This window comes from Sus scrofa, chromosome 12 (genome assembly GCF_000003025.6).
Source record: "Sus scrofa isolate TJ Tabasco breed Duroc chromosome 12, Sscrofa11.1, whole genome shotgun sequence".
Classification (NCBI taxonomy): domain Eukaryota; kingdom Metazoa; phylum Chordata; class Mammalia; order Artiodactyla; family Suidae; genus Sus; species Sus scrofa.
This window is the reverse complement of record NC_010454.4, coordinates 48,549,362-48,572,143: the sequence shown is the minus strand read 5'-3', so window position 1 is coordinate 48,572,143 and position 22,782 is coordinate 48,549,362. Positions and strand designations below refer to the sequence as shown.

General features: G+C 40.4%; 2 protein-coding genes across 7 annotated transcripts in view; one reads left to right on the top strand and one right to left on the bottom strand.

The window, feature by feature from the left end:
* Nucleotides 1-4,815, bottom strand: part of PAFAH1B1 (platelet activating factor acetylhydrolase 1b regulatory subunit 1) — a 168,508-nt gene extending 163,693 nt beyond the window's left edge. Inside the window, exon 1 of the mRNA XM_005657017.3 lies at nucleotides 4,771-4,815. The gene's annotated coding sequence lies outside the window, so the exon portion shown is untranslated. The remainder of the gene's footprint in view (nucleotides 1-4,770) is intronic.
* The window catches only part of METTL16 (methyltransferase like 16), a 76,000-nt gene continuing 58,108 nt past the window's right edge, over nucleotides 4,891-22,782 (top strand). For 3 of the 6 annotated variants that reach the window (XM_021067620.1, XM_021067621.1, XM_021067617.1), the window contains exons 1-3: nucleotides 4,895-5,039; nucleotides 10,297-10,414; nucleotides 10,807-10,934. In XM_021067620.1, the coding sequence (XP_020923279.1) occupies nucleotides 10,412-10,414; nucleotides 10,807-10,934 (131 nt within the window). In that variant the 5' untranslated portion in view covers nucleotides 4,895-5,039; nucleotides 10,297-10,411. Of the gene's footprint in view, nucleotides 5,040-10,296; nucleotides 10,415-10,806; nucleotides 10,935-22,782 lie in introns of all 6 variants that reach the window. The other 3 variants (XM_021067622.1, XM_021067619.1, XM_021067618.1) reach the window with 2 other exon arrangements.

Below are 22,782 nucleotides of genomic sequence, written 5' to 3'. Positions count from 1 at the left end.
AGGGCAGGGATCAGATCTGAGCCGCAGTCACGACCTAAGCTGCAGCTAAAGCAACACCGGATCCTTAACCCATTGTTCCGGGTCAGAGATAGAAACTGCAACGCAGTGCAAGACACTGCCAATCCCGTTGCGCCACAGCGAGAACTGCTAGCATCTTTTATTATATTGAAGTTTTAAAATTTTTACAATCAAATTTAGCAATCATTTCCCTTACGGTTTTGAGTTTTGTCTTTCTAAGGCCGTCCCTAAGCTTACAAAAGCATTCTCCTGTATTCTTCTAACCGTTCTATAGCTGATTTTACGTTTTTAATAATTATTATATCATTTGAAATGGATTTATTTTACATATAGTGTATTTTAACTTTCTTCCAAGGAGAAAACATTATTACTAGCTATTCTTGCACATTTTGTGTTTCAGAGAAATTTCAAAATCATCTGCATTTCCATGTGAAAACCTTTTGGCATTTTAGTTGTTATTCCTATTTATTTTCTATTTTTTCAGAATATATTCAACTTTTCTAGACTGTCAATGGCACTATTTCTGGGTTTTCTGTCCTATTTGGAATTTTTTAAAAATTTATTTTTATTTATTTATTTATATTGCTTTGTCAGACACATCTGTGGCACATGGAAGTTCCTGGGCCAGGGCTTGAAGCTGAGCTGCTTTTGCAACCTATGCAACAGCTGCGGCAACACCACATCCTTAACCCACTGCACCAGGCTGGGAATCAAACCCACACTGCCACACAGACAAGCTAGACTGTAAACTCCCGTGACACAGTGGGAACTCCTATTTTTTTATTTTTTAAATTAATGTCTTCTGTTTTGCGGGTCTTGGAACAGGAGGAAAAGTAATCAGATGTACGTTCAGATCCAGTTCTTCCATCAGCTTTTAAATTTTGAAATTTACTCTTCGCGTTCATGAAAGAATTCAGCATTATTTATAATAATGAAAAATATGGTGTCTGACGTGTAAACATCACTGGTAGCTCTCAGGTATATAAATGTAGGCGGAGAAACAGTCATCATGCTACAATTAGAGTGTAGCTTCTGTGACTTAATTGAGGTACCCATTAGATCTCTGATATATTGGTCCTTAAGCAGGAGCCGGATAAATTTACATAAAGAGGCCAGGATCTTCTGGACTAGAAGGAACTGATATGCAATTCCTGAGACATGAAGTTAGAGAGGCCTGTGGATGTTGACTGGCTGGCGGGGCAGGGAAGAGCAACATGGTCTTTGAAATAATTAACTTTAGTAAAGTGGGAGTCCAAGCCCTTAAGAGTTGAAATCAACACAATAGGTGACTGATGCTGAAAGCAGCTCTGGTACTAGCTACGCAACATTTCAGAATTAGCATTACCTGCTGAATGTGCAGTATTGATTTTCATTTACAAAGAAGCAGCAAGAAACAAAGGTTGTAACTGAATAACTGGACACCTATACTGTCCCTGCTGAGTGTGGAAGCTGGACAGACTTTTCCTACCAGATTGAACCCTTGAGGATCTGATGGTACATCAGAGAGAAAAGTCCTAAGAGGAAGATATTGAATACCGTAATACTCTAGTTTGTTTGTTTGTTTGTTTTTTTCATTTTTGCTTTTTGGGGCTGCACTTGTGGTACATGGAAGTTCCCAGGTTAGGGGTTGAATTGGAGCTGCAGCTGCCAGCCTACGCCACAGCCACAGCAACGTGAGATCTGAGCTGTGTCTGCAACCTACATCACAGCTCATGGCGACACTGGATCCTTAACCAACTGAGCAAGGCCAGGGATCAAACCCGAATTCTCATGGATACTAGTAGGGTTTGTTACTGCTGAACCACAATGGGAACTTGTTAATAGTCTAGTTTGTAAAGTCTCTAGACAATTTTCATTTTACCTAAAAAAAATTTTTAAGCCAATGTATTTATCATTATACCACAGTTTTAGGAGGAGGCCAACATATGTCCATGCAGGGAGAAATTAGTTTTAAAAATTTGTGGCACATCTATGCAATGGAATACTATGCACTCATTACAAAGGATAGTACACAACTATATTAACTGAAGTAGGAGAACCTCCAAGATTATATATCATATATCTATATATAATATAGTATATAAAATACGATTACTATAAAAATTATTTAGTTATATATCCTCATGAATATATAGATGTCTAGAAATAAGGTTACCAAAACTTGATGATGATTGACTCTAGAGGGGTGAGAGTTTTTTTTTTTTTTTTTTTGTCTTTTTTTTTTTGGTATTTCTTTGGGCCGCTCCCGCAGCATATGGAGGTTCCCAGGCTAGGGGTCGAATCGGAGCTGTAGCCACTGGCCTACGCCAGAGCCACAGCAACGCGGGATCCGAGCCGCGTCTGCAACCTACACCACAGCTCACGGCAACGCCGGATCGTTAACCCACTGAGCAAGGGCAGGGACCGAACCCGCAACCTCATGGTTCCTAGTCGGATTCGTTAACCACTGCGCCACGACGGGAACTCCCAGGGGTGAGAGTTTAGATAATTTTTGCTTTTTTTTTCATACTTTCTTATATTATTTCAATTTCTTACAAATTTTCTATAATGCAGTAATTTTATTTTTTGAAATAATTTTCTAAAAATGGAAACTGACCAGAGAAGTCATGAGGAATAATAATAATAATAATAACTTGCTATGTGCCAGCAACTATGCCAAGTGTTTTATATCCATTATGCAATTTACTTCTCACAACAATTCTATGAGATTTCTATCCTATTTTGCAATATTGAGCAAACCAAGGCTTGAATAGTTTAAGTAAACTGCCCATAATCAAAGGGTTAGTAAGTAGTAGCAGCAGGATTAAAGCCTAAATTCCCTGGCTACAGAACTACAGTCTTTCTGTTTGACCCAGAGGAGTTGGGAGCTCAGTTTTGACCTAATAGAGAAATTTACGAGCAACTTACATACAATCCACTTTCAACCCTACTAGCCATAACTCCAAGCCCGTTTGGTCTTTTTCATCTCTCCAGAAGGAAGCCCTAAATACTATAAAAAGTCATTACTAATTAAAGCATAAAACTCTGGAGTTCCCATCGTGGTGCAGCAGAAACGAATCCAACTATGAACCATGAGGTTGCGGGTTCAATCCTTGGCCTCACTCAGAGGGTTAAGGATCCAGCCACGAGCTGTGGTATAGGTCGCAGATGTGGCTCGGATCCCAAGTTGCTGTGGTGTTGGCGTAGGCTGGCAGCTGTAGCTCGGATTGGACCCTGGGAACCTCCATATGCTATGAGTATGGTCCTAAAAAGCAAAAATAAAATACAACATAAAACTTTCTCTAACATCTGTTACATTGCTGCTCTAGTGAACCATGCTTTCTGGAAGGTACCCTGGCATAGTTCCTTACTCATGAATCTAGGCTGGCCCTTTGACTTGCTTTAACTAACAGAATAGGATGAAAGCAACAGCCCTGAGGCAAAGCCTTAAGAAGTTCTAGCAAAAAAAAAAAAAAAGGAGTTCCCGTCGTGGCGCAGTGGTTAACGAATCCGACTAGGAACCATGAGGTTGCAGGTTCAATCCCTGACCTTGCTCAGTGGGTTAACGATCCGGTGTTGCCGTGAGCTGTGGAGTAGGTCGCAGACGCGGCTCAGATCCCGAGTTGTTGTGGCTGTGGTGTAGGCTGGCAGCTACAGCTCCGATTCGACCCCTAGCCTGGGAACCTCCATCTGCCGTGGGAGCGGCCCAAGAAATGGCAAAAAGACAAAAAAAAAAAAAAAAAAGAAGAAGTTCTAGCAGCTTCCAAGTTTGCCTTTTGGGGAGTCCTGAGCCAACATGTAAGAAATCTGGTTACTCTGCTGGAGAGATTATGTAGAAAGGTCACATGGAAAGAGAGAATTTGAGACTACAGGAAGAGAGGCCCATTCATTCCCACCAAACCAGCCCATCTCTGATGCTACCACCTACGGCAAGGCCAGAAGAAAAATGGCCAAGCTAATTACAGCCCAGACTTCACAGTGAGCAAATAATATGGTGGTTGTTTTAACCTACACATTTGGGAGTGGGGGGGAGGTTGCTACAGAACAGACAATTAAAACCCTTCCTCACTTCTCTTCGGGTGACAATGGGCACACTCAGTTCTTCCTAAAGCTGAATTTTCTAGCCCTAACCTCTCAATTGTATGGCAATGTTTGCCTGATGCTTTCACATTAATTACTAGGATCTAGGCAAGCTTTTTATTGGAAAGAAGTAGTAGGTAGGGGTTCAGAGATTCAGACTTTAGCCCTTGTTTTGTTACTAGCTGTATGCCTTGTGAAAGTCATTTACCTTTTTATCTCAATTGTAAATTGGGGAGGTAATGCTCACTCTACTTAGCAGAACGTAAAAACTAGTATAAACGCGTTGAAAAGAAAAACAAAAGCATTTAACAGAGCTTCCAGCTCAAGAGGTAGGCGAGGAATACAAAGATCGTGGATTTGATGTCATCTGAATATAGGATCTTGAACAAATAACTTCATTTTTCTGCTCCCCGGTTCTTCCTCTGTAAATAAGATTATCCTATCTCACAGGTTTATCTGTGATGATTGAACAAGACATCGCCCAAGGAGAGAGACCTGTTGCAGAACAAACGGTAATTGCCCCCGTCTAGACCAAAAGCACCCTCTCACCCCCGCGCAGCCATCCTTACATTCCCTGCCCAACCCCAGAGAAGTGATTTAGTAAGTCTGGCGTGGGGCCTAGAAGGCTCATATATTTTTTAAATCTTTTTTAGAAAACAAGGTCCCTAGATATTTAAGCTCAGGTGTCCTTACCCGAAGGACTCCGCTCGATGCCACGCCCCCTTCTTCTGATATACTGAGCCACCAACTCTCGCGACAGTTTCTTCTTTCTTCAGCATCTGCTACAGGTCGCGCGAGAATGGCTCATCCAATCATGAAGCTGGATGGAGGCCCAAGATGGCGGCGCGCTGGGAGCGTAACATCTGCGTTTCTAGGATCTTCGTGCTGCGCGTGGCTTAAGAGTCTGGGTTTGTAGAGGCCCACACCAAACTAGTCGTCTGGCAGGAGCTTTGACATCAGAGGTGAGTGACTTAATGTGCCTCGCGCGGGTTGCGAATTCATTTAGCCTGTGGATCACCCACGTTTCTCATTCTCGGATTCTGGGCCTATGAGGTCCTGTTTCGGGGGTCCAGGGAGAGACGGGATGGTTTGTGTGTGTGCGTGCACACGTGGGTGTGTGTGGTGGGGTAGGTGTGTGGTGGGGTGGATGGGAGGAGTTGGCAAATAGAATGGCGACTAGCTTTCAAGTAGAAAAGACCCCCTTCGTCTGAGGAGGTTTAGAGAGATTCGAAACTGAGGCGGGAAGGCAGTCTGGGTAAAATGAAGGCGTGGAAGGAGTGGAAGAGTTGGAGAACTGACAGGGGCGGAACTAATGGGAAAAGTCGGATTTATGAGGGAAAGGAGACGAGAGAAAAAGGAGATTAGGATTCATGTGGTAGGGATCTTTGCATAAGGTCTTCCAAGTTTTGAAAGCGGAATTTAGATTCTTTTACAGGGTTATGTAGTAAAACAAGTGGTAGTTGAAGAGGATTGTTAAGGGTTAGGAGAAACCAAGGAAACAACTTTGGAGATGGGAAAGATGAAAGAAAGTCGAAGCGCTAGCTTCAATGAAGTTCTACTAAGTTTGACTTTCCGGACTGACACGGGTAACCCAAAAGAAAAAGCTCAGCCCTAGGGCTGAGTCTTTTGGAAACTCAAGATGGGGACTGCTTATCAAAAATGAGAGTGCTGTTTCAGTGGTTTCAGTGACCTGAACGGTGTAAAGAGTTCTTCGTGCTTCCAGTCAGCACTTATTGTGTGCCTGCTCTCCAGGCCCTACTTTAGGGACATTGCAGTGAATAAGATAAACAAAATATTTTCCCTCATGAAGTTTACTGGCAGGGCAGATAAAATAAGTAAAACGTAAGGAATGTCAAATGGGTAAGTTCTGTATATAGAAGACTGAAGCTACTGAGACAAAGAATGAGTTCACTTGTTGCTCATTTAAATGGAGGTACTCAGGAAAGGTGTCAGTGAAAAGGTGACATTTGATCAAAGACAAAGTGAGGGTACCTTGTATGATTGTATTTCTGGAGAAAGCAGTCCATGCAGACCAAACAGCAAATGCAAAAGCCCTGAGGTGGGAGTGTGCCAGACTTGATAGAGAAACAAGGAGGCCACTGTGGCTACAGCAGAATGAACCAGGAAGAGTAGATTAAGTTAGAAGTGGGGAATGACCGTGCTGATGCCAGGTAAGAGCCGACACTCACCTAAACTCTGAGGAATGGGATAGATTTAGCTAAAACCCATTGCCTGTATTGGGAGCTAGTTAGCAAAGAAGTAACTTTATTGACTTATTCTGTTTCTCTTCTGACCAGAAGGGTTGAGTAATAAAGGAAATGAATCTCTCCTAACTGTAATTTGGCCACGTGTTCAGAGTGTATGTATGTGGGACAGTGAACAGAGAGGAGAAAGTGGCAATGAATGAGGTCGGAGGAATAGATTCTCTGTGCCTTGTTAATTATTTTGGAATTTATCAGCCTGAAGGGATTTACCAAGGGATGTTCAGATTTGCATTGGATTGGGGTTGGGGGGGCGGGGGTTGTTGCCTAGATGAAGTGAATTACTGGGGCAAGAATGGTTACAGAGACATCAGTTAGAGGCACTTATAGTCATCCAAGAAAAAGATGATGATTATCCCTGGTCTAGAGACATGGAGTTGTGAAGGGTGACAAATGAATAGGGTCAAGAAATAGTTGGAAGGTTGAGAATATTCAGGACATGGTGTGTTTGGAATGGGGAGGTAGGTAGTTGGAAGGTAGAGAATATTCAGGACATGGTGTGTTTGGAATGGTTTTTATTTTTGCTGTAAATGCTTGTGTGTCACTAGGAAGATAGTGATGTCATTCAGCAAAATAAGGATTAGAAGAGGACAAGTTTGGGGTGGGTAGAAATTATTTAATTTTGGACATGTGGGCATGCTTTGGAACATCTGGGATGATGACAATGAAGACATTTCTTTTTTGAAAATGATTGTTAAATTTCCACTGTAGAACACTGTCAAAAACCTTCTGAAACAGAATGAAATAGAACTGAAATAGAGTGTTAGCAGATCTATTACTATGTAAAGTAACATCTCTAACAAGGCCTGCAAAGGAAAGATGCTTACCGCTTAGAGACTTGATAATAGAGGATATGGCTGAAGTGGAGAGATAAGGGAAGGAAAGACCTTCCTGAAGAGATGCTTGAAGTGAAGTAGTAAAGATGAGTAGAAATTGCATCAAGTGAAGAGGGGGAGGAAAGAACAATATAGGCAAAAGGAATAAAGACCTTTCCTGTGTACAGACCCTATTGCCAGAGAGGAGGGGAAAGAAGGCAAGGGGTGTGACTTAAACAGGTAAGGCCACACCAGGCTGAGTCTTAAATGTATGCTGAAGAAATATATATATATATATTTTTCCTCTCTTATGAGTAAAGTTTTGAGCAAGTGAGCATGGGAGGAGGACACAGTTCTGTGTTTAGAAATGACCCCTGAGGAGTTCCCTTTGTGGCTCAGTGGTAATGAACCTGACTGTTATCCATGAGGATGAGGGTTCAATCCCTGGCCCTGCTTAGTGGGTTAACGACCTGTCATTGCCGTGAGCTGTGGTGTAGGTCACAGACATGGCTTGGATCTGGTGTTACTGTGGCTGTGGTTTAGGTTGGCAGCTGCAGCTCTGATTTGAACTTCCATATACCCAGAATGTGGCCCTAAAAAGCAAAGAAAGAAAAAGAGAGAGAAGGAAGGATGGAGAGAAAGAAAGAAAGAAGAAAAGAAATGACCTCAGCAAGTTGGAAAAAGGAATGGAGAGAATACCTGTGGATTCAGGGAGACCAATTAAGAGACTGTTGTAGCAGTCTTGGGCAACTTGTACTGGGCTGCTCTTGGTGGACATAGGGAAAAATAGATGGATTTGAGAGGTGTCTAGCAAATAAAATCTGCATGGCTATTGATTTCTTGGAATATAAGCGAGATAGAGAACTATCAGGTGACTCTTAGGATTTTGACTTACATGGTACCATTTAGATGAATGTGCATTATGAAAAAAGTGGAAAATGCAGAATGATATAAAGAAGAAAAGAAAAATTACCTGCCATCCCAGAGATAACACTAAGGTATTTTTTTAATTACCAGCTGCTTAGAGATTTATTCATCCCCTGCAGTGGCTTTTCTTCTGGTTTTTATTTTTGCTGTAAATGCTTTAACTTTTTTCTTCTGTGGTTTTTTTTTTTTTTTTTTTTTTTTTGTCTTTTTGCTATTTCTTTGGGCCGTTCCCACGGCATATGGAGGTTCCCAGGCTAGGGGTCTAATCGGAGCTGTAGCCACTGGCCTACGCCAGAGCCACAGCAATGCCAGATCCAAGCTGTGTCTACGACCTACACCACAGCTCATGGCAACGCCGGATCCTTAACCCACCAAGCAAGGCCAGGGACCGAACCCGCAACCTCATGGTTCCTAGTCAGATTCGTTAACCACTGCGCCACGACGGGAACTCCTCTTCTGTGTATGCTTGAAGAAAACAATTACTGTGTTTCTTTTCATTTGGTTTTAGCTGCCTAGAAATGATAAGGCTGAAATTTATAAAAGAAGTTGAAGTAAAAGATGGTATTTTGAAACTTGAGTGACTTTATGGTACACTAGCAAGTAGTTAATCCATGCAAAACCACTGTAAAAACTAACCTCTGACTGTAATATTCTGGGCTGTAGATTATACTGCCTTCTGCCACTTTGATGCCTTTAAAGGAATAATTTCCAATTCTTCCTTGGTTTTAAAAAAAAGATTCATCATATGTTGTATACATATTAAAGAATTGTGCCTTTCTACACAATTCCCACTGTTGGTGGGAATGTAAATTGGTATAACCACTACGGAGAACAGTATGGAGGTTCCTCAGAAAACTAAATGTAGAACTACCAATTGGCCCAGCAATCCCACTCTGGGCATATATCCAGAGAAAAGCATAACTTGAAAATATGCACATACCCCTGTGTTCATTGCAGTACTATTTACAATAGCCAAGCCATGGAAACAACTAAAATGTCCATCAACAGAGGATTGGATAAAAGGGATGTGGTGCATATATAGAATGGAATATTATTCAGCCACAAAAAGAAGGAAATAGTGCCATTTGCACCAACATGGATGGACCTAGGAATTATTTAATAGTAAGACAGGCAGAGAAAGACAAATATCATATGATATCACTTACATGTGGAATCTAATTAAAAAATGATACAAAAGAACTTGTTTGTAGGACAGAAATAGACTCAAACATTTTGAGGTCAAATTTAGGGTTGCCAAAGGGGAAATTGAGGCAGGGAGAGTTAAAATGGGAGGGTGGGGTTGCCAGATGCACACTTCTATATAAAAGAAAGGTAACTAACAGGGATCTACTGCATAGCACAGGCAGGTCTACTCAGTGTTCTGTAATAGTCTATATGGGAAAAAAAGAATAGATGCACATATATATACTGATTCATTTTGCTGTAAACCTAAAGCTAATATGACATTTTAAATCAAATACACACTTTTTAAAAAGTAAAAATAAGTAAAAAGTTCTGTTAAAATACACGTGACATAAAATTTACCATTTTAACCACTTTCAAGTGTACCATTCAGTGGCTTTCAGAATATTCACAGTGTTGTGTAGTCATCACTCCCGTCCATTTCTAGAAGTTTTTCATCATCCTAAACAGAAAACATGTAATTAGAAATAGTTCATTACGGGAGTTCCTGTTGTGGCTCAGCTGGTTAAAAATGAATTAGTATCCATGAGGATGTGAGTTTGATCCCTGGCCTTGCTCAGGGATTGCTCAATACCTTAAGGATTCGGTATTGCCGCCAGCTGCAGTGTAGGTCTCAGATGAAGTTCAGATCCTGCGTTGTTGTGGCTGTGGGTAGTTGCAGCTGCAGCTCCAGTTTGACCCCTAGCCTGGGAACTTACATATGCCACAGGTGCAGCCCTAAAAATAAAAATTAAATAAAAAAAAAATAATAGTTCATCATTCCACCCTTCTCTCAAACCCTGATAACCTCTGTTTTACTCTCTGTATGAATTTGCCTATTGTTGGCACCTCATATAATTGGAATAATAAAGTATTTTTCCTTTTGTGTGTGGCTTATTTCTCTTAGCAAAATGTTTTTAAGGTTCATACGTGTTGTAGCATGTGTCAGAATTTCATTCCTTTTTAGGACTGAATAATAATCCGTTGTATGTTTATCCCACATTTTGTTTATTTATCTGCTTATGGACACTTAGGTTTGCTCTGCCTTTTGATGTTGAGTAATGCTGCTGTGAACATTGCAAGTATCTGTTTGAATCTCTGCTTTCAGTTCTTTTGAATCCGTACCTAGGAGTGGAATTGCAGGATTACATGGTAATGTTTAACTTTTTAAAGAACCACTAAACTTTTCCACAGCAGTTATACCATCTTCATTCCTACGTGCAATGCCTGAGCACTCCAGTTTCTTCACATCCTCACCAACACTTGCTATTTTCTTTTTTCTTTTTCTTTTTTAATAGTAGTCTAATAGGTACGAAGTGAAGTGATATTGTGCGTTTGATTTGCGTTTTCCTAATGACTAATGATTTTGAGCATCTTTTCATGTGCTTATTTGTTTTGTACACTTAAAAAATATAACTTCTTTATCACTTGGTTGGCAAAAATGTATTGGCTATAACTTGTTTTGGCAACCATAGTTTTAACTGTTGATTTTTTTTTTAACTAAATATGCCAATGTCCCCCCCCCCTTTTTTTTCTTTTTAAAGATGGCTCTGAGTAAATCAATGCATGCAAGAAATAGATACAAGGACAAACCTCCTGACTTTGCATATCTGGCATCCAAATATCCAGATTTTAAGCAGCATGTTCAGATAAATCTGAATGGAAGAGTGAGGTAGGTAACAGATGAAGTTGTTGATACAGTATTGTTCTAGTGTAATCTGAATGGACACAGTGTAGTTAGAGTTGTCCTGGATTGATATAGACCTTAATACTAATTCTAGACATTTCCTTAAACTTCTCATCTGACCTTGGGTAAATAACTTAAATCTCCCTGGGTTTTGGCTTTTTAATCTATAGAATGAGATTGGACCAAATGCTTTTGTTTCCTTCTGAGTGAAAGAAAGAAAGACCCTCTTAATGTCCAAATTATTGCTTACCCAATAGAGATCTCAGAGTAACTGCAGAAACCTTAGGATTGTGCTCTAAAACTTGGTGACTAGTGGGAGTCTAAAGTCTTTATTTTAGGAGTTAGTGCTGTGGCTCAGTGGGTTAATGATCCACCTTGTCTCTGTAGAGGTGCAGGTTTGATCCCCAGCCCAGAGCAGTGGGTTAAGGATCTGGTGTTGCTGCAGCTGTGGCGTAGGTCACAGCTCCAGCTCCCATTTGATCCCTGGCCTGGAAACTTCCACATGCCATGGGTGTGCCCTCCGACCCCCCATGAGAAAAGAAAAGAATGGTATGAAATAGTTTGAGTGCTTCAGGTAGTGGCAAAGATTATGATAATGGTATGAGAATAACTGATATTTGTGTTTTACCCTTGAGAAGGAAATCTTTGACTGCATTCCTAAACTCTGTGCAAGTTCCAGGGGGAATTATAAGTTTTAAGCCTGGAGAAAATGTGGTGAGTCACCTGTGGGGAGGAGAGAACAGGATTTGCGGAGAAGTGGAAAGATCAGTAATAATAGGGCCATAGGATTGAGGCATTTTGCTGACCTTATCCTTCTTCCTGCAGACTTCTTGTAGAAATGGAGGCCCTAGGGGCTTAACCTGGGGGCCAAGAGACCTTTAGAAATCATATAAAACTTAAGATTTGTTTATTTATTTACAATCTTTTTTTTTTTTCCTCTGAAAGATAATCCTTGGTTTTCACCAGATTCCCAAAGAGATCAAATGCCCTAGAAGTGTGATTTCCAAGCTTTATTGTTTATTCCACTCAGTAAAAAGTTGAGCACAGCTCCACATATAAATGCTTGTATTACCATGTTATTATATTAAGCACATTAGAAAACATACTTCAAACTAGAAATTAAAAGGATATTTAGGAGTTCCCTGCTGCTCAGCAGGTTAAGGATCTGACACATGTCACTGCTGTGGCACGGGTTCGATCCCTGGTGTGGGCACTTTTGCATTCCGTGACCACCAGGGATCAAACCTGTGCCACAGCAGAGACCTGAGCCACTGCAGTGACAACACCGATCCTTAACCCACGAAGCCTCAAGAGAACTCTGTGTCTTTCTCTCTCCCTCCTTCTCTCTCTCTCTCTCTATACACACACACACACACACACACACACACACACACACACACACACACACACACATATTTAAGTAAGAGTTCTGATTTTCTTTGCATACTCTAAAGATTCATCTTTGTCACCTTACTTTGGCGATGACCCCAGAGATACTGAATTGGTATTTCTCTTTGTTTAGATCATCCCTACCATTGTTCTTAAATCTTTATTTCATACTTATGTATGTGGATGCTTATTTATCCTGGTAGCTTTAGAGCAAGTACTGTTTGACTATTGTTTCCTCTTTATATTTATTTTTGGACTTAATTACTTAACAAATATATGTTGACTAACCATTTTGTGCTAAGTTCTAGGAACGCCATAATAAACAAGAAAGACTTAGTCATTGCCATATTCAGAGTTAACACACTGGTCCCCACAAGTGGACAACTGAACGAGCAGGTGGTCTTTCAGTGTGGTAGAACCTGTGGAGTATACAGTAGAATCACACAGGAGGGAGCCCTGACCCCACCTTTGGGATTTAGAGAATGATTTGAAGCAGAAATCATGTCTTAATTGTGTTCTGAAGAGTAAGTCTGAGTCAACCAAGTAAAAAGAAGAGTGTTACTGACAGAGGGAGTAGTGTGTGCAAAGAGCCCAACTGGAGAAGTTGAGCGTGCCTGGGATATGGTGGACAGGTGACAGGAGATGAGGCTGGGGAGGATGATGCTTGCAGTACTTTGTAAGGCCCTGAAAGGAGTTTGGAATCTATCTTAAGGACGTGTTTGGAGAGTTCTCGTGTCTGCAGAGTTACCCATTCTTGTCCCCAGAAATTTTAAAGCAGAGGAGTAACAAATACAGAGTAGTGTTTAGACGGATTCTAGGAGCATTGTAGAAGATGAATTGCAGGAGGAATTAAGGCTGGAAATATAGATGAGTAAGTAGGAAATGGTTTGACTAATCCAGATTAGGCATATTGGTGGCCGGACTAGATAGAGGCAGGAGGGGTAGTGATCCCTGGATGAATTTGCAGGACATGGTAGAAGTGAAGTATGAGTCACATAGTGATACTTGGAATAATAACTTAGCCAGAGAGTAGGTGTTGCTGCCATTTACTGAAGTAAGGAATAAGGAGGAATGAGCTGGTTTTGGGGAGGTAATATTGGAAGTCTCAGGAGTTCCCTGGTGGCTCAGTGGATTGAGGATCCAGTGTTGTCAGTGCTGTGGCATAGGTTTGATCTCTGGCCCAGGAACATATGCATGTTGCAGGTGTACTCCCAACCCCGCCCCCCCCCCAGAAAAAATAAAAAAGGAAGTCTGGAAAGAAGGACACAGTGGTGATTTGGAGGCAGTGTTAGGTGAGGGCCTTGGGTCTTTGAACTGAATACTGAATGACGAATAAAAGGGGGGGGAAGGAGTTCCAAGTATAGAGAACAGAACTTTGTGAAAGGCCTGGTGAGTCTGCAGATCTGCATGTAGATGGGGCTGAAATGGATCTAGGATAACAGTTTAGGGAATACTAGGAGATGAGACTAAAAGGAAATCAAAGAACAGGTCACAAAGAGCCTTTCATAGCATGCAAATTAGGATGGACTTGATTGTCCAGACTTTGAGGAACCAGAGGAAGATTTTTAAGACGGTTAGGATTTTTAAGATGGCTTAAGATTTATATTTTTAAAAAAATCACTCATAGTAGACCAAAGAAATCCATTATCACAACATACCTTAATGGCTTAAGGGTATCTGACAAGAAGTAGACATTCAATAAGTATTTGTTGACTGCATGACAATAATTCTTCTATAAAATCTAACTAATGCCATTTATAGATGGCATCCTAAAACAAAACTGCAGATAAATACAAAAATAAAGGAGAGCTCCCGCAGTGGCACAGTGGGACCAGCGGTATCTTGGGAGCTTTGGGAGCACAGGTTTGATCCCTGGCCTGGCACAGTGGGTTAGGGATCTGGCGTTGCTTAAGCTGTGGCTTAGGTCTCGACCGTGGCTCCCATCTGATCCCTGGCCCAGAAGCTCCATATGCCGCAGGGTGCCAAAAATGATCAAAAAAAAAAAAGAGAGAGAGAAAAGGATGGGCAAAAATATACTAGACAAATAACAGTTCCCTCTAATTAAAAAGAAGAAAAATAGGAGTTCCCATTGTGGCCCAGTGGAAACCATGAGGTTGCGGGTTTAATTCCTGGCCTCTCTCAGCGGGTTAAAGATCCACCGTTGCCGTGAGCTCTGGTGTAGGTCACAGACGTGGCTCAGATCTGGCGTTGCTGTGGCTGTGATGTAGATCGGTAGCTACAGCTCCGATTAGACCTCTGGCCTGGGAACCTCCATATGCCGTGGGTGCAGCCCTAAAAATACAAAAAGACAAAAAAAAAAAGTAAAATAGAAGGCAAAAAAAGCGCCTCAAGTTAGAAAAAGACTAGTTTATATTGATAAATGTTTCAATGAAGATTTTTTAAAAAGACAGAATTTTGAAAAACTTAAGAAATATCTTTTAAAAAGTGTTTGCTATAATTCAGGGACATTGTTCTTTGTTTCCAACCAAGTAGACAGAAATAAACAGAACAATGGCCTTAGGGACTTCAGAGGATCCATGAATGCTTGGAATACAATTACATAAAAATGCTCTTCGTTGGAGTTCCCTTCATGGTGCAGTGGTTAATGACTCTGACTAGGAGCCATGAGGTTGCGGGTTCGATCCCTGGCCTTGCTCAGTGGGTTAAGAATCTGGCGTTTCGGGAGTTCCCGTCATGGCGCAGTGGTTAACGAATCCGACTAGGAACCATGAGGTTGCGGGTTCGGTCCCTGCCCTTGCTCAGTGGGTTAACGATCCGGCATTGCCGTGAGCTGTGGTGTAGGTTGCAGACGCGGCTCGGATCCTGCGTTGCTTGGCTCTGGCGTAGGCCGGTGGCTATAGCTTCGATTGGACCCCTAGCCTGGGAACCTCCATATGCCGAGGGAGCGGCCCAAGAAATAGCAAAAAGACAAAAAAAAAAAAAAGAATCTGGCATTTCGGTGAGCTGTGGTGTAGGTTGAAGATGCAGCTTGGATCTCACGTTGCTGTGGCTGTGTTGTAGGCCAGCAGTTACAGCTCCAATTCAACCCTTAGCCTGGGAACCTCCGTAGGTCGCTAGTGCGGCCCTAAAAAGCAAATAAAATAAAATAAAATAATTTTTAAAAATTGATGTAGTATTGCCACAAGAATGGGCCATTAGTTGTCTGGCAAAGTGGCATTCAAGTCTAAACAGTATGTGCAAGTTGAATAGGGTGATTCCAGCCTGCATTCTACCCAGAGGGAGTATAGAGTGGGCAGAGTGACTGTTCCTTTCTTAATTAGTCTTGTCTCCTGTGTTTCTCATAATGTGATTCTCACAGGGTTATGCATGATCAAAGAGATTGTGCCGTATTATTTTGACAATACTGTATTATCACTTTATATGCTTACCTGGGAAGCTGACTCCTAAGTAAAATACCACCCTACCATGTAAAGACTGTCATGTAGAAATAAAGGCATTTCAGGTTAAGGGGGGAAGCAAACAGTAGTGGTTTTTTTGTTGTTGTTCAATAGTGATTTTTAATAAATGCAATTTGAACAGCTGTGGGGAAGGTGCATTTCATTCCCTTTCCTATATGTTATGCAAAATAAATTCCTGGTGATTTTTAATGATTTCAATATATATATATATTTTAAGTAATAGAGAAAAGTATAGTTGAACTCTGTAACTTTGGGTGTAGAAATGGTCTTTCTAGGTATACTCCAAGGGTAGAATTCATAAAAAAAAAAAAAAAAAAGATGGATGGATCCAACTACATAAGAAAGTAAAACTTTTACATATCAGGAAATAGTAAAAGTGAAAAATCACAACACAGCAAATATATTTACAGCATATAGCAAAGAATTATCTCCCCTAATATAAAGAACTCTTTAGAAGACAATAAGAGAAAGGAAAAATACCTCAATAGGTAAGGTTAAGGATAAAAACAGGCAATTTACAAAAGACAGATAAATGGACCAAATGAGCAAATGTAAAACATACAATAATCATCAATGGCACAAACGTAGTCAAGTGGGCATAGTGATAAAATACTGGTAGAATTATAGCTTTGAATGTGCTAAAAAGCGTACTTAATGTGTGTTTGAGGATGTTTATCCCAAGGCTTTTTTTTTTTTTTTTTTTTGTCTTTTGTTGTTGTTGTTATTGTTGTTGTTGTTGTTATTTCTTGGGCCGCTCCCGCGGCATATGGAGATTCCTAGGCTAGGGGTTGAATCGGAGCTGTAGCCACCGGCCTACGCCAGAGCCACAGCAACGCGGGATCCGAGCCGCGTCTGCAACCTACACCACAGCTCACGGCAACACCGGATCGTTAGCCCACCCCATCGTTAGCAGGGGCAGGGACCGAACCCGCAACCTCATGGTTCCTAGTCGGATTCATTAACCACTGCGCCACGACGGGAACTCCCCAAGGCTATTTTTAATAAGGAAAATTGAAAGTAATTTAAATGTCCAAAGTGTAAGTTCTTTTTTTCTTTTTTCTTTTTCAGCCACACCCATAGCATATGGAAATTCCCAGACAAGGGATTGAATTTGAGCCACAGCTGGGACCTACACCACAAATGTGGCAACACCTGATCCTTAACCCACTCTGCCTGGCTGGAGATTGAACCTGTGCCACCACAGAGTAATGCCAGATTCTTAACCTCCTATGCCACAGCAAGAACTTCCAAAATGTAGGTTCTTGAAGTTTAGTTCCATGCTGTGCAATACCACCTTGCCTATAGAATGGATGTTGCAGATGTAACATGATCATTTTGGTTTAAACTGAAACCAAAATATCTGTGCTGATATGCTGTGCTTAGAAAAGGACTGGAATTTTCATTGTGACTCATTGGGTTAAGGACCCATTATAGTCTCCATGAGGATGTGGGTTCAATCCCTGGCCTCACTCAGTGGGTTAAGAATCTGGCATTGCCACAAGCTGTGGCATAGGTCACCGATGTTGCTCAGATCTGTCACAGCTCTGATTTGACCCCTAGCCTGGGAACTTCCATATGCCACAGGTGTGGCCATAAAAAGAAAAGAAAAAGGATGAAAGTTATGAACTAGTTGTTCATAGTGGTTGTTTTGTGACAGGCAAGGTAATTTTAAAATTTTTTGCAAAGAAAAAATTTGTGAAGGAATGGAAAGGTGAGGGAAGCTTGAGGAGAATCATCTTATTTCTTTAAAGATGGGAGAAATATAAGCTATCCATAATTGGTGATACACTGTGTTAGAAGGGATCCATGATAGAGGTAGAAGAGAAGAAATATACTTTTTTTTAAGTGAAAAAGACCTGCCTGCTCCTACACATTATTCCCCTTCTTGCTTACTTAGATGAGAGTTGTTGATGATTGTATTCATCAATAGAACATACTTTATAGTGGCTTTCTATTTTATTTCTGTTTTTATTTTTTGTCCGAGGCAAAGGAAAGTCTCCTGGACCAGGGATCAAACCAGTGACACTGCAGTGACCCAAGCTGCTGCAGTGATGTCAGATCCTTAACTTGCTGCACTACAAGAGAATTCCTTTTTTAGCTTCATTGAGACTGAATTTCCCTGTCTAAAAAGGAGGGATAAAAGAACATGCTAGCTACAAAACAGAAGCAGACTCACAGACTTAGAGAACAGTCCTGTGGTTGCAAAGGTGGGGGGAGGGGAGGAAGTGGGATGGACAGGGAGTTTGGGGTTGGTGGTTGCAAACTATTACATTTAGAATGGGTAAGCAGTGAGGTCCTACTGTACAGCACAGGGAACTATACCCAATCTCTTGAGATAGAACATGATGGAAGATAGTATGAGAAAAAGAATATATGTATGTATACATGACTGGGTCATTGCTGTGCTGCGGAAGTTGACACAGCACTGTAAATTAACTGTACTCTAATAAAATAAAAAATTTTAAGAAGGACACACTTTGGATGATCGTCGTAAAGGTTAGGAATAATGCATGCAAAGTGACTGACATGTTGTAGACACTTAGTAAAGAGTAGGTATTCTTGTTATTAAGACTGGTATACTTGGTAAGATGCCAAGGATTGCTAGTGTGGTATCTTTTTTTCTTCCCTATATGCATCACTGCTTTATTCTAATTATATCTGACCATTTCAATTAGATTTTAGTTGTGCCTTTTCACAGTAACAAGCCCCCTAGGAACATCCTGCAATTTACTTGAGCCTGTCGGTTGAGTTTGAATAGAGGATGACACCTAGCTGATTTGTTTTTAAACCAGGACCCAGAGTTGAAGGTCTGTTTCATAGTTTATGACTCTACCATTTTTAGCACCTCAGTAAAGCTCTGATAAATAGAAACCAATTTTGGAGTAAGTTGGAAGGCTTCAGCCTTTGTTACATAAGGTTCAGCTTCTACAGTGTTAGAATGATTGTTACTTTATTTTGGAATGTATCTTTCCAAACACCATCTATCATGGTAATACTGTATTCATCAGTAGCAGAGCAAGAGTCATCCAGGGGAAACCAGACATGAGCCTGTGGACAATAGACTATTCTGTTTTATCAAGCTGGATGTGTTAAACAAACAACAAAGACTGATGGAATAAATTGCTCATTTCCATGTGAGAGCTAATTTTAGTCCCTGAGCCTCCCTGTGCTCTCAGAAATGGGAATGAAGAAAGATCTTGCCTGTGTTCAGGAATTTTGAATGTCCCAAGATACTAAAGTGACCTAGATATTTAACTAGTGAAGTCGGATGACTTCACTCTTGTCCTACAAAAAGGTTTCCAACCCTCAGATTAGTGTCTGTATTTTCTTAGAAGAAAATAAACACTTGTTTTGCTAACAAAGTCTTAAGAATCAAGTCTTCATTGATTTTTTTCAGTTTATTTTCTTCAATTAGACTAGCTTCTGCTTGATGTCTTATGATTTTGGGTGATTAGGATATAGTTCCTTATTAATAAATTGTATGCTCTGTTCCATCAAAGTAAATACACTTAAAATTTTTTTTAAGTAATGAGAATTATTTACATAAACTGCAACTCCATTTGAAGGCACTAAGAAAACATTAATTATAATGCTGATTCTCTTGACTGTTCATGAAGCTATGTAATTAATGCTCAAGATACAGTAGTATCTTTCGGTGATTGCCGTCACCGTGGGAAATAATCCTGGTTTGGTCTCCAAAAGAATTGGCCCCTTTTCATGGAAAACAAGTAATCTGGAACCAGAGCTCTGTTTTCCTTGAGAGAGGAATTTTTTTGTTATGTTTATAGAGGCCTTAATGGGAAAATTATAGAAATATATCCTTCTTACCTACATTTACAGTAGTAATGTTGCATACATAAAAGAAAAAAGGTCACCGTTCTTCCACCCCAGAGATCACATTACTTTGTGTTCCTTTCTAAGCCCTGTCCTTATCCATATATAGTAATATTTGTGGGTGTAGTTTCGATACGGGTACCAAGGACTTTTTTTTGCTCCTACTTGACACATGGCATTTTTCACGTAGTTACAAAATACTTACTTGTGTTAGGAAAGTGATATGTAAAATGTATTCAGATAATACAAAAATATGAGAAGGAAAGTCTCCACCCTCTACTCATCCACCCACCCATTTCCACATCCAGAGGTGGTTCTGACCCTTCCAGATTGATTTTTATGCATGTTCGTGTATAAGAAAAATTGTTTTTGTTTTACTTTTATAAGAATGTGATTATAATGTACGTATATACTTTTACTCATATTTGTGGGTTGTTTTTTGTAAGTTTCACCAAATTTAAGGTACGTTACTGGGCTTTGCTAGAAAAATTGGAATACTTAAAGAAATGTTTAGATGACTAAATTTTTGTTCTTTGTCCTTTGCTCTTTAGCCAGCATAGGAGTTTGCAATTAAGAGATCAACTTGATTGATGAAGGTAGTTTCTTACTTTGCCAGTAAGATTTTGGGTTCTTTGGCTAATAAAGGGTTAATAGTAATGCTCATTTAAAACTGTTACAGGATCTTTATTTTTATATGATATTAGTATCTCATGGCTTATTTGACCATGGGGGTGTTAAAGTTAAAAAAAAAAAGTCTTAAACTCAGTCGTGGGTAGGCATGAGTTGGTGGAAAATACAACAAAATACCATAGATTCGGCTTTTGGTTCTGTCTGACAACCTATTATTGTCGTTGTTGTTATATTCTCGTGCGATTAAATACACTATCTGTACTTTGGATCCCATACCTCCCCCATCTCAAGAACCATACACGGTTCAGTATTCTTTTCCTTAAATATTTAATCTGTCAACTAGCTGCTGCTGCTGCTTTTTTTTGCTTTTTTTTTTCCTTTTTGTTTAGGGCCACACCTGTGGCATATGGAAGTTCCCAGGCTAGGGGTTGAAATGAAGCTGCAGCTGCCAGCCTACACCACAGCCACAGCCACACGGGATCCAAGCCACGTCTGTGACCTACACCACAGTTTACCGCAATCCTTAACCCACTGAGCAAGGCCAGGGATTGAACCCGCAACCTCATGGTTCCTAGTTGGATTCCTTAACCACTGAGCCACGACGGGAACTCCCCTCCAGCCTCATTTTAAACAGTGCATGCTTACCTTGCCTTCTGCATTTTGGAAACAGTGGCTGTCTCATTACCTGGAATGCCCAGTAAGTTCTCTCCAGTGTCAGGGTCTCTGTACTAGCTCTTCTCTTTATCTAGGACCCTAGAATGCCGTATTTCCCTTCACTCAGTTCTTTCCTTAGTTAACTTTTATTCTTCTTTCAGTCCTCAGGGAATCCTTCTGTGACCTGCCTGAGGCAGTTCCACTTATTGTATAAGTTTCCTAGCACCTTGTACCTGTCTTTTATAGCATTCATCACAGTGAAAATTTTACATGTGTTTGAATGATTCTTGAATGAACACTTACCTTCTACCAGACTATCAGCTTCATGAAGGGAGAGATTATGTCCGTATTTGCCTACTGCAATATCTCTAGCATTTTGCACAATGCCTGGTACATAGCTGACATGTTAAATCTGTTGATTGAATAAAGGAATGAATGCCAACAATCACCTCTTAAAAATTCTAACCTAGTCTATATAACTCACTTGAGCAAAGTAGTGCTCAAAGAGAGTCAAGCTTTTTTTTTTTTTTTTTGCCCTGCCTGCAGCATGTGGAAGTTCCCAGACCAGAGACTGAAACCTCACTCTAATAGCATTGACCCAAGCTGCTGCAGTGACAACGACAAATTGTTAACCTGCTACGCCACAAGGGCACTCTTAAGGGTGAAACACTTTTTTTTTTTTTTTTTAGGGCCGCACCCTTGGCATATGGAGGTTCCCAGGCTAGGGGTCAAATCAGAGCTAACACCACAGCCACAGCACTGCAGGATCTGAGCTGAGTCTGCAACCTACACCACAGCTCATGGCAATGCCGGATCCTTAACCCACTGAGTGAGGCCAGGGATTGAACCCACAGCCTCATGGTTCCTAGTTGGATTCGTTAACCACTAAGCCACGACGGGAACTCCTTGATGTACATTCTGGCACCATATCTTGTCAGGGACTGGCATTTTGAGTAGCACCTTGTAAATATTTGAGTATGCAGTTCCTAATGTTCACAATTTTATTCAAAATGTCTGCAAAATAACATTCAGAAATGTTTGGCTAACAGTTCTGTCAGTAGATACTGCTCTTAGGTAGTACTGTTCGTTGTTTATTTTATAAGGTATCTAGGTTATTAGTAAGTTCCTTTGATATTTTACATTTCAGGTTAGGGCTTTGAACATAAGTGTCAGAGTGGGTTATATTTGTTTTGAGTGTCTAGCAGGGAAGCTTAGTAATAGATTGGGCTACCATTATGGAATAAAGAATGTGAACTTATTTGAATGCTTTAGTGTGGTACTCAGATGTGAACTCCTTTCCATGTGTAAAAATTGACTGTCATTGCTGTCATTGAAGGAGGTGGAGTTGGCCCATCTTTTTCAAACCCTTGACTGATTTCAGAGGAGTACAGTATTCTTGTTAGAATTAAAAATAAAGTTTTTATATTTTTAATGCCTTTTTATTGCTGTATTGTTTATCTTGTTGAAACTGAGTTTGTACTGCGTTTAATTGAGGAAGAAGTACAAAGACAGTGCTAGCCTTTTTTTTTAAAATGTGAAAATCGATTGAGGCAATTGCTATGCTATTTAGTGAAGCAGCACTGTGTTCATGGTTGCTTGACTATTTATTAACTCTCCTTTATCAGCCCCCACAAATGATAATTAACATATATATCTACCTCCGAAGTCTAGGAATAGATTTACTATCCCTTTAAATAGGCTTAATGTATTTTAATGAGACTTTTGTTGCCAGCATATATTTATGTAATAAACTTCCTCTTTCACTGTTTTATAGAAACTTGTCTTTAAAAGATCACACATCCCTACCTCAAAGTAAAATCAGTCACTTTTGAAGTTCTGTCCTCTTGACTTTGTTCTAGCATTTTGTGTTTTTGACTGTTGCAGTGCATTAGCTTCTTCATTTCATT